The following is a 12,471-nucleotide window of genomic DNA, read 5'->3' on the forward strand; positions in this document are numbered from 1 at the left end:
GCTCTCTTTATTTATTCATGCCTCTGTACATGTGGTCGCTCGTGTTTCTCACATTTCACACATTGTTGAACTGACGCCTCTCTACCTGAAATCGCACCCCAGACCGGCAGAATTACATAAAATATATGTTTCGAAGAAGTTTTTAAGTATTTTTAAGTATTCCTTCCCGTTATGTATGCATTTGCTGTAAACTGTGAGCACCTGCAGTGAAGACAACACCTAATGTATGTGACCTACTCAGTGAATGTGTTCTCAAATCTTGCAGAGCAACATGAAAGGAAAAAAAAACATGCATCAGCTGCCCCCCACCCATTTTCCCAATCCTCCTTACTTTTGCCAGTACATTGAAAGCATGGAGTGTGTGTGTGTGTGTGTGTGTGTGTGTGTGCTTTGCATGTGATGACCCACCTTGCCCTTCTGGTTCAGCGGTTCTATGGTGAGCGCGTCGGCTCCTATGTCAACGATCATGCCCAGCTGGAACCCGTTGGTGGGGTGAGGCGCCCACACTGGCTTACCATCGTCCATGGCTTACCTTTAGTCAGCACAATGACACAACTAGGACGGGGGAGAGACAGACAGGGGATGAGGGACAGCGAGAATAACACATGCGGCTTAGAAATGCAAAGTAAGGTGCACAGTTTTGCATTTTTACTGAAGTATTTCAATGAAGCTGAAGTTGCCAACACTGCCTGCTCTCTAAGGCTCGTGTAGCTACACTAAAAGGTATTTCACTTTTCCTTCACAGCTGACAAATACAACGTCAGTGCTGGTAACTTAACAACAGAGAAACATTAATCCCCTGTGGGGGTAATTACTCAGAATCTCTGTTTATTTATTTATTTTTGGAGCATCTGATCCTGATTTGAATGGCAGAATTCCCGGCATCGTTTCATATCGTCACAGTCTAAACTAAACCTTTTAAATCAGTAAATCATTTTTTACACTTTCTTTGTTTGTAGATATTATCTTGGAGACTAATATCGAAGCAGCTAGCTATGGCTGATAACACAAAAATAAGATAGGAATAATTTTACTGTCAAACTGATCTACAGCTGCATTCCTCAGTCATTTGCATGATGTAATTCAGACATGCTGTCCACTCCACTTTCCATTAAGGTGTTTTTCCTCCCACTGATCCTATAAGACAGGATTTTCCACTGGGACATGACTGGAGTCGTCTCCTGAGGGACTCCTCAGGGGAAAACACTACCCCAAGTGACCTGGCATAAACTGCCCAGCCAAGCAATCCAGTTTCATCTCAGGTCTGTTGGTGTACGTTTGGCCTGTCCTGTGTCCAACCTAAAGCATATAATCCTGAGACAATGAAACTCTGACATTTTGGGGTGCACTTGTTGAGTGTAGATTTTCAAAGCCATCAACCATCTGGGCATAATTTGAAAGTGCAACTAAGACAATAACAACATATTGCCAGCTGGCTCTCTTGAGCGCTGCTGTTTTTGCCAAAATTCACAGCTTTGTACATTCAGCTGTATATTAAAATTGGAAGACTTTATTCTGTAATTGACAGCAGCAGTTGGACCCACGCAGATGCTGAGTAAAACCAAGTGAATAACTTCTGCCTGAATCTTGAAACGATCTCAAAGCATCTTCAGTCAAGTGTGAAAGCTGTGTTTTAGCATGTGTGCCATTAACAGTTCATGACAGTTAATCCTACGATGAAAAGAAAAAGCGCTGACGTTATGCTTGAGTATCCTGTTAGCTTCAGGGATTGAGGTCAAATGCCAGAAAGGCTAGGTGCTGAAAACTGCTGATGCAGCCTTTAATAAGAGCTCAGAGTTCAACAGGTACGTCAACTCAGCACAGCAGTGGATCCACTGCAGGAATAGCATGATAATAAGAGCCCAGCTTAATTTTTTTTTTTTTTTGAATATTTGATTCCCATATACTCCATAAAAACTTTGCATGGCTGGTTGATCATTTCCTTTCTATTAACCAAAATACGGATCGTTGCAATGTTGGCGCTCACAGTAAAGTGATAGCAGGCAGACTTTTACTGCCTCTTTACAAAAAGGACATGTCATGTCTGGTTAATATACCTAAGCTGGCTCTTCTAAATATGCTACAGCAATTTCCCGTCACGACTTCACTCTGGAAGGACTTTGGAACGTGAGGCCCAGGAGATAAAGCTATTAAAGTGGAGATAAAGCTACAGTTGTCTAAAGCCTATTGTCCTACCAAAACCATGAGGGTGTACTTTTTAAATAACATTTCAGCTGATTATGTATGAACAATACAGGTATATGGGTATGTTACCAATTTTAACAAAAATGGGATGATTTGGTGAACGCTCATACATCTGTTCTAATGAACATTACCACAGAAAAAGTGAATGGAAGATAAGCCAAGATGACATGTTGTTATCTCCTTTTATTATTATATAGCCCATCTATTATTTGAGCTCTAATCTTTGTGTAGAATAGCTGTCATTGCTCAGCCGTGGGTCAACTGCCAAGCAAGAAGATGATTCAACACATTAAAGGATTGATCCACCATCAAGGCCTAAACTAGCACAAAAAACTCAAACAATTCACTGTTATTCCGTAACAGTCAAATTTGATTCAAGAAGATCCTAGAAGCTTCCTGAATTTTGGCACTAGTAAGACGACCCAATGACACACATGTGATTCTGCAACGTTCACCAGAGCAGGCTGCTATCTGTAGCTTTCAGAGGCTGCTTGTACACCACGTGGATGCCACATGCAGATTTCTAGTGATGATCATTTTATTGTCAAGCAGTAGGGTTGTTAATGGTGAGCTGACACAACACACTCCTTCATTCCAACCACATTCAAACATAATCGGGAGATGGAGAAACGTACCAAGAGGAGACAGAGGATAAGATTGCTTTCATAATATGTTATCTTCAACCTTCAAGTGCGTGATCAAGGCTGGGAGGGGAGGTGTCCTCAGCATTGTCTTTGTTAGATAACTGATAACCACAAAACTTTCCCACAGTTCCTTACTTCAATCCAAGTGCAATTACAGTATGTTCACACAGGAAGTACACTCAGTTCAAAACTACATGACCACTAAAAAGCCTGTGATTGTACATATCTCGCAAATATTCAGTCTATTCCATATTATCAGTATGCACATACAGAAGTGCTCAGCATACCAAGAGCTTTAGGATTCTCAGGCTCCTTTTGAAACTCGCCTCCATACAATCTGTTATATCAGTTAAGGGGACGGTCTTCAGCCTAAACGTCTACATCATAAAGCAAAGGCATCACTGACAACTCACAAACCAGTCCCTCCTGGGTAACTTTGACTCCATAGCCCTCAATCCTCTTAGTGTTTGACCCTAATCCAGAGCGGGAGGTGAGACACTTCAAGTGAGGTCTAAACCTAACAAATAAGTCAGTGATCAGTTACAAAATGATGCAAATCAGAGGGAGGCTGCATGTGCCATGAAACACCAAGACACAGAACAGCGAGAAGGAAATATAAACATACACACACATGAAGGGACGCTGGCTCAGAGTTAAAGCAGGACACGCACACACAGACACACACACACACACACACACACGGGCCTTTGTTTCCTGCCTCTTGTTTCCTGTTCTCTACCAGGCAAAAAGGGACATGGAAAGTGTACTGGACATAAAAACAGCAAAACAGGGCGAGGAGAGGTGTGCAGTAAGATCAATCTATCTTTGAAAAAAACAAACAAAAAAAAAACAAAGTCTGAAAAGAGGTTTTTCATTTAGGAGAGGTTGACTTGGCTGAGTGATGGCAATATGTCAGAAATTGTGGACTCAAGCACACAGAGGATATTAAAATAAATAAATAAACCTTATATAACCACGCTTATCAGGTTATCAAGAGTCAGGAACACTATGGATATAGCAACACCTTTAGTTTCTATTAATTTTAAACAGTAAGGCTTCTCTTTAGTGATGCCATGCAGGTGACAGGTGACAGAATATTTCACTGTTGATTTTTGAGTCAGTTCAAGACATCCCCATTATCAAATGACTCAAAACAATTCATTGCAACAAACAAGAGAATAATGGGACTGGGGTCTTATAGTGTAAATAAGGCATTATTTACTACGGCAGGAGCAAACCAAGACTACACTAGTCCAGACAAGTCTTGTTATTACTTAAATAAAAATACAGGTAATTAGCATGCGAAGCACCACGAGCTGTCGGTGGCCCTGATTACTCGCTAAAAAGTGTAAAAAGTTAGACAAAAGCGGGGGCACTTACGACTCGTAACCTTCAGACGCTCAAATTTACGTTGAGGGCGACAGTGGTGAGTTTTAGGTCCCTCATACGGATGTGGATTTGTAGCAGCGGTCCAACTTCCTCGGTCTCTCTTCCCGGGGCAGGAGAAGCCGGACGGAGCCGCTGCAGGGTCAGGATGTGTGGATGACAAGCCTGTGCTCGCGCGCCGGTGTGCACGGGTGACGTCACTCTGACGGTGCCCAAGTGAAGGTGCGTTAAAGTGCTGCTCGTAAGACCCTGTGTCAGGTAGTTTCTCTTTTTCTTTCCGTTTTTCTTTTTCTTTTCTGTTTTACTCGATGTTTTTCAGTCTGAAAATTAAAAGTACCCTGCCATGCAACGTAGAGAGAAAAAAACAATGCGCATAGGGAAATATTTATTTATTTATGTATTTTGTTTAATTCAAATTTAATATCACTCACATATTATAATGCAGCTTTATTTCCCTTGGAGCAACAAGCAGCAACTCAGTTGGATAACGAACATTTTAAACTCCATTACAAATATAAACATACCTTTATCTTAAAGTCCAGTTTGTTATCCGAGAAAGAGTAGAAAGAGAGTGCAAATTACATCAAGCAAGTCTCTGATAACTGTGTTTGGACTCATATATTTCCCCATGCAATTCATGCACGGTAAATACATTTTTCAATATAGCCTATCAGTGCGAGGCATAATTAATTTTGCTACTCAAAGAATTTTCTGAATTTTTTGTTTAATCGGAAAACTGTAGTTAGAGGATAAACTGGGCAAACACAACCACTTCTTTGGCTGCAATGAAAAGAGAGCAAATGTTGCCTTGAGACTCATGAATATTTGAGAAGCAGGTAATTTAAAACTTTTGGGGGGATTTTTGAAGGAGACACCCAATCCACCATTGAAAGCTGACATTGGGTTTGTAAATCTAATTAGGATATCTGATATTGCCGTATTGGACCATATCTGATTACTGACTGTAGATGACAGCATGTAAACTTTAACATGACATGACATAAGTTTAAAGTCATCCTAAATCCTAAATAATGCACAACAAAAGACAAGCACCACTTGACCAAATATTTTATTAAGGGCTACTACAGTACAGCCTAGTCTCCAGACAATAACTATTCTACAGTTATGGGTGGAAATGATTCACCATCCAGAATTTTGTTTATGTGATTATTTATTTTGACTGTGGTCACGATGAATAAGCACAATATTAGGATTTCAGTTTTAAAAGATTTTTGAAAATACGAGCATATGTCAGTCACAGTGATTCTGACTGATGTTCTTTAAAGGAAAAAAAAGACAAACAGGGCTAACTGTGCATTTAATAAATAGCTTTTTGTGCAGGTGGCTACCCTGTACTTACATGGGCAGTGGCTCCCTCAGGTGGTCACAAAGAGGACATACAGATTTGAATGTCTGAAGACATATCTCCAACGAATTAACTTGCCAACAGGAAGGCAGAGAAGCGTAAATCCAAGAAAGACTGTGAGCTGGAGAGCTGATGATCAGAAGGAACCAGTGCACTCTGGGGAAATCATGGTGACAGAAATGCTATGCAAGCCAAGTATTACATTCATCTGAAACTCTAAACTCGGGTTGACTCTTGGACACAGAATTATGCAACACTTGGTCTGTTTTCACATATAGTCCCTTTTAAATGAACCAAACTCAGGCTCCTTAAAGCGGACCAAAAAGTGAACCAACAGAAATGGGACTCAGCTTTTTTTGTTTTCACATTACGAGTCCATTTAAAAGTGGGCCAAGTTGTATTTCTGGTCCTCCTCAGCTCTCAGTCGTCCTTCTATTCAGGAGAAGAAGAAGGATAAAACATGGAGTGCCTTTTGTTCACAAGGCACGGGTTAAGCTAACTGCTCTGCTTGTGTCACAGGGGTCTGAGTTAGTTTGCTGTGTTCACGTGTTCACTAAAAATACTCATTAATCAGTCTGAGTTCATTTGGGTGGCTAAAAGGGACCAAGTGTGAAAAAATCCTTAGAAACTATGATCAGCTCCTCTGTCCTGCAACTAAATTACAGTAACTTCTCATATTTTAATGTTAAGCTCTGCAAAGAAAAAAAAAATCTGCACTTTCACTCATAGCTATGCTTATAGTATCATTAATCTTGTGCATTGTTTATTTGAGTGTGTCCATTTAGACTATATAAATTTTTAATTTAAAATAAATCATATGGCATAGTAGTAACTGCAGGCACTTTATAAAATATAGTGTATTTTTTAAGACCTTAGAAAGTAAAGTTGTTTGTAATCACATTAGAAGGACTACAGAATATATCTGAAGAACTGGCAGCCAAACATAATTATCTGAAAGTAGCCTGCATTCCACAAGCCATTAAAAAGTTTTATTTTATGAAAGAATTCAGGCAACCCAAACAAACTGAAGCACAGGTGAAGCAATACTACAACCACACAGGCAGGGAAGTTCAGGGTGACTCTGTAACTTGTTAAGATAAAAGCTAATAATAAATGTTATACTGTTATTATGTTGGAATGATTCTCTGAAATTATTTTAAAGGTTTTGTAGATTAACTTGCTTTTCTGATAGAGCTTGAAGTTCAGGCAGAGTATTTATCAGGCCCCTGCGCTGTCAATCACTCAACTACTTTCCCAGCCAATTATCTGTCGGGCCCCAGCTGTTTTGGGCTTTATCTCTGAAGTGTTTATGAAAGTCCTATCGCACACATTCTGTGGTGCCTGTGGAGGAACATGAAATGTTTCTGTTGGACCACCAGTGTTCAAAGCTCCTGCAAGTCTTTGCAAGCTGGCAATACTTTTCTCCTTCTGTGTAGAAATACCTCTGCAGGTAGGCCAACCACATTTTGAAATACACTACTGTTAAATCTATAATAACTGTTTTTTTTTTTTCCCTTGTGGGTTATATTTATTGTTTGTTGTTTATTATGTGTTGCCAAGTTTATGACAGAAATGACTGAATATGTCTTTGGTTTGGGCAAATCTGGTTGTGATATTTTTTTTCCCATACATTTGTCTAGAAGACATGTATGAATTGGTTAAAAACAGTTACGTTTTTTTCTTAGACTTGTATAGATGTCTTGAAATCTATGGCTTGTGTAGCGGGTTTTTGCAACTACCACACATTTTTCAGTATAAAGAAATGATGCTTTTTTGCAAGACTCTTTTTGGACATATGTGTCTAAAACAAATGGCGCACATGTTGTATATATGAAAATGGAATGTTTAACTACTGCTTTAGGGTGTTCTCTCAGGAATGCAAACAGATAACGACTTAAAAAAGCAACAGATAACGACTAGTGTGGAATTAAAATCGTACTGTTTTGTTGGTGAAACAAACCTTTACTTCTAATCTCACTGTTTCAGTTGTGAAAAACGATATTGTCTTGAGGATATCTACAGTCATTCTTTTCAGTTATTTTGCAAAATGATTCCTTTCTTTCTTTTTCTCATTTCTCCAGTGTAACCCACCAACCAGCCCATGTAAAGGATGAGAAGAGAGAGGTTGTTATTGCCCGTAACACTAGTGTCTGTGCTGAGTTTACTGACACTACAGACATCGTATGGAGAACACTTGGCAGAAGAGTCCTGCACTGTTCAGATCCTGGTCCCTGGGCTTAAAGGCACGCCATTCTACATACTTTCTTAAACACAGCATACAAAGGAAAAAGAAATATACTTGTTTTCATATTTGATTTATTATTTTTTTCTTCTTCTACAAAAGGAGAACCAGGAGAGAAAGGACAAAAAGGTGCACCAGGGAGACCAGGAAGAGTTGGCCCTCCTGGAGAGATTGGTATAATATTTGTTTTTCCTTGCAACAAAGACTGCAGACGACTGTAGAATATTTTTCTTTCTCTATGAAAACTTCTGCATCTCTTCATTTTTTCAACACTACCACTAAGCTGGAAAAAAAAAAAAAAGAACGAGGCTAAAGATCACATTGCTTGGACTGATAATGTGTTGTTACATCACTGACAGGCTGTCCAGAGATGGCCAAGTGTTTACATTTGGGTGAGAGGTTGGAGGAGAAATGATGTGCAGAATCTGCTGCTGTGGAAAAGTGTTTACTAAAGACCTTAATGAGGCATGGAGGGTGTTTCTTCTTATTTTCTAAAGGAGATCACAGACTCTGCATTTTAATGAATGTAATGTAAAAATTAATGTACCGTTGTAGAAATATTTGGAAAATGCATTATTTTCCACAGCTTTTCTTTTTTCTTTTCAGGTCAACCTGGGCTTAAAGGTCAGAAAGGCATAATGGGACGTTATGGAAAAATGGGCCCAAGTGGAATGAAAGGTAATTAAAAAAAAATAAAATGTAGAAATGTACTTCCCATGTAGCTGTTTAGGCATGAAGTATAGGTTATTTCATGCTTGTCATTTTTAAGGGGTAAAGGGAGACATGGGAGATCCAGGTCCAAGGGGCCCTAATGGAGATCCAGGTGAGATATTAAACCATCTTTATTAGTTTGTCAAGCACAGTACTGCAGGATTAAACAGACACATTTGGAAAAATTTTAAAACTAATTAGAACAACCGTGTCATAATCCCCTTACATTTTTGCCTTATCAGGCGTTCCATGTGAGTGCACACCAATGAGAAAGATGATTGGAGAAATGGACATTCTCGTGGCCCAGCTTTCCTCTGAGCTGAAATTCATTAAAAATGGTATGATCTTAGCATTCTTCATTCACTCTACTTGTGTGTTTTGAAAACATTATGACATTCAATTTTCATCATCATGATCATAATCATCATCAGCTCCTGCATACATGCTGTTGCTCCACTTATCCTCATAGAACTGCAAATGCTGGGCACGTCAATGTGAAATTTATAGAAATACAAGTGCTCATTTTTCAGCACTGCCCTCCCCTGCAGCTGTTGCTGGCATAAAAGAGACAGACAGTAAGGTCTATCTGTTGGTGAAAGAGGAGAAACGCTACTCCGACGCCGAGGTCTACTGTCAGACGAGGGGAGGGCACCTGGCCATGCCCAAGGATGAGGGAGCCAACACGGCCATCGCGGGGTACATAACCGAAGCAGGCCTGAGCAGAGTCTACATCGGCATTCACGACCTGCAACGTGAGGGTGTTTTCACCTACGTGGATCTCTCTCCCATGACCACTTTCAGCAAGTGGAGGAAAGGAGAGCCCAACAACGCCTATGATGATGAGGACTGTGCTGAGATGGTGGCCTCTGGGGAGTGGACGGACGTGGCGTGCCACCCCACCATGTATTTTGTTTGTGAATTTGACAAGGACAGTGTCTGAGCTCAGCCTATGCTTAAGAGACTGCTTAAAGAGTGTACAAATATAACGAAAAAAGTTAGATGTGTTGTTTGTGCTATACCTTGTAGACAATATGGACAAAAGTACTGGGACACCTAATCATTACGCCAAGAGGGACTTCAGTGACATCTAATTCTAAATACACACACATTAATGTAAAGTTGGACCCCCCCCCCTTTGCAGCTATAACAGCTTCTGCTCTTCTGGGAAGGCTTCTGACAAGATTTTGGAGTGTTTCTGTGGCAATCTATGCAGTAGAGCATTTGTGAGCTCAGCCACTGATGTTAGACGAAAAGGCCTGGCTTGTAATCTCCATTCCAGTTCATCCCAAAGGTGTTTGATGGGGTTGAGGTCAGCGCTCTGTGTGGGCCAGTCAAGTTTTTCCTCACCAAACTCATCCAACCATGTCTTTATGGATCTTGCTTTGTGCACTGGGGCACAGTCATACTGGAATAGAAAAGGACCTTCCCCAAACTGTTGCCACAAAGTTGGACGCATAGCATTGTCCAAAATGTCTTGGTATGCTAAGGCAACAAGATTTCCCTTCACTGGAAGTGAGGGAATTCAATAATAAAGAGGTGTGTCCCAATAATTTTGGCTATATCTTGTTTCTGTAAATAGGATGACAAAATAACATGCAAGTTGTGCAGAATAGTATATTTTCTACTTTCTGTTTTCCTCATATGTGCATAAGCTATTTATTTACCTAACTCACGCAGCATTCAAAGTTTTTGTTTATTTGTGACATTTTTACTTATTTTAAGTACACCCTTGATCTCATACGCTGTGAGTTATTAGTGTTTCAAACAGCATGCCTGGCAATGTATTGAGTTTTTATATTAGCCAAACTATCCACTGAGCAATATTTGCAACAGTGCCATCAACAAACAAGACAAATAAGCAAAAATAGAGGGTTGTAGTTTGTGTACAAGATATGAAATTAAAGGAAGGTTTTGGTTCCAGTTGGGTGCTTTTAATCAGAGCAATGGCATACAATATTCAGTCTATATTAATATTCATGCAATGAGTTATGTGGCAGTTGTAAAAATACATTTTCATTGATTATTTAAAAAAAATATATAGAGGGAGACAGTGTGCATTTTTTTTCTCTGTCCTCTGTTGAACTAAATCCAGGACTGTAAGACAATCTCCACCCAGTGGATGAAAGATGTACTGCATTGTAAGAATTTCTTTAAGTGGGATGTAAAGTTAGTCGCTGAGGCTGCTCCATAGGCCTGATTTTGACTGGAGTTGCATTGTCCTAGATGGAGCACAATACCAGGGCTGCAATATTCAGTGAAAACAGACTGTGCTCCTGTTCAAAAGGTGTAGACATATACTGTAGACATATATCTAAGCTAAAATTCATGGAATAAAGGTGAATGTTTCAATGTTCTGTTGGTGGTCCAAGTTCAGCTTTTGGCATATACAATATTAACCAACACTAGGTATCACACTAGAGTTGTTAATTCCACAGATAAAATAAATACTGAATAAATACAATGTATGACTTGTTATTTCTGCAACAAGAGAGGGAGAGGGAAAAAAGAGAAAAAACTCTGCGTGTTTTATGACCTATGAAAATTTCATTTCATTTGTCGCATCAGTTACACTTCAAATATACCATATCACACACTGTTACAGTTACAACAGAAGAACATCACTAGGAAAGGCAAAATGCTTAAGCAAGACATCAGATATTGAAACTACACATCAGTTTTAACTGATGTTTTTAAGGGATATTTATATGGACTGAACCGCTGGGGAATCATATAACTATATTATTTTTCCTTTTGGGAAATTTTGAAATCTAAGCAGGGAATTAAACGTGGTGGTGAGGACTAAACACACTGGCATATAATGCTGAGCTTAATTAATTGACAGTTTTGCTGTGACATGATTATCATTTAAAAATAATATATTGTTTAAACACATAAGACATGATAAATTAATTACACTTGGCAACAATATGACAAAAGCAAGACACTACATACTAGTTTCATGACATTTTCATTTTTGTAAATCCTCTATGGTTTAGTGCCATGATTAATAGAAGTTGTCTTACACCCCTGGCTGCTATTGTTTGTGTTTTTTTAGGCGATGAGTCCCTCTAAGAAGAGGAATTTGAATATGCATGAAGCACTTCTCCTAATAAAGCACATCACCAGTCCCTTAAGAAATGAATAATTAATGTTGAGATGAATTATGCATTTAATTGACCAGGACTTGTCTGGCATAAACCAATTAGGTGCCATTGTTGGTGCAATCTCTGGTTACCTTTGTGGTAAACAATTTAGACAGCTCTGTCTAGCAGTGGACAAGCAGATAATCTGTGGGTAAAAAAGAAGGCCTGCAAATGAGAGATATGGCTACAGTGCAAAAAAACAAAAAACAAACCAAAAATCAAAAAACCCACACCCGGCATCCAATGCAGCTTCTGCAGCCACCATGGAAATACCATTTACCTATCAGAACAGCTGTGTTTTAGGTTGAGGTTAGGTTTAGGTTTAAGTTTAACTTCCACTAGACAGGAAAAGTAAACATTTGGAAAGGCATGCCATAAGAATGGCGACAAGAAGTCATGTACAGAGAAAAAGGAGACAAAACATACACATCTGTAAAAATAAACTAAGTGGACGCATTTTCTCGTGTCTCTCCACAGTATGACACATTTTTATTTCATGAAAACACCATATGTTATAGATTCTATGGGAGGGGATGATCAAAGATGCTGGAGAAAGGTGGTGTTGACTCATCACTATATGCAATAAACTTTGTCAGGCCATATGGGTGCGTGCTAACGGCGCTCATCAACATCCACAAATCAATGAACAGCCTCTGGTGAAGAAAGCTTAAATTCTAATATGGAAAGATCCATATACAGACATTTTTATATTACATAAATGTCTAAGGAGTCAGTGAACCAAACACAGGCTAAAAATGAGCCAATATTGGACTC

General features: G+C 39.3%; 2 protein-coding genes across 4 annotated transcripts in view; one reads left to right on the forward strand and one right to left on the reverse strand.

The window, feature by feature from the left end:
• The window catches only part of myo6b (myosin VIb), a 34,975-nt gene extending 30,535 nt beyond the window's left edge, over positions 1-4,440 (reverse strand). Inside the window, exons 1-2 of one of the 2 annotated variants that reach the window (XM_046412499.1) lie at positions 4,230-4,439; positions 409-555 (exon numbers count right to left, since the gene is read on the reverse strand). In XM_046412499.1, the coding sequence (XP_046268455.1) occupies positions 409-525 (117 nt within the window). In that variant the 5' untranslated portion in view covers positions 526-555; positions 4,230-4,439. Of the gene's footprint in view, positions 1-408; positions 556-4,229 lie in introns of both variants that reach the window. The other variant, XM_046412498.1, reaches the window with a different exon arrangement.
• A 2,457-nt stretch (positions 4,441-6,897) lies between these two features.
• Positions 6,898-9,678, forward strand: colec11 (collectin sub-family member 11). Of its 2 annotated transcripts, none has more exons than XM_046412955.1 (7): positions 6,898-7,051; positions 7,683-7,844; positions 7,946-8,017; positions 8,450-8,521; positions 8,613-8,666; positions 8,797-8,892; positions 9,085-9,678. In XM_046412955.1, the coding sequence occupies exons 2-7, from the start codon at positions 7,712-7,714 to the stop codon at positions 9,492-9,494; spliced, it is 837 nt and encodes a 278-aa protein (XP_046268911.1). In that variant the 5' UTR covers positions 6,898-7,051; positions 7,683-7,711; the 3' UTR covers positions 9,495-9,678. The 2 variants fall into 2 exon arrangements, with proteins under 2 accessions (XP_046268911.1, XP_046268912.1); XM_046412956.1 differs by having other exon boundaries at positions 9,103-9,678.
• Positions 9,679-12,471: the final 2,793 nt, after the last annotated feature.

This window comes from Scatophagus argus, chromosome 15 (genome assembly GCF_020382885.2).
Source record: "Scatophagus argus isolate fScaArg1 chromosome 15, fScaArg1.pri, whole genome shotgun sequence".
NCBI lineage: Eukaryota > Metazoa > Chordata > Actinopteri > Scatophagidae > Scatophagus > Scatophagus argus.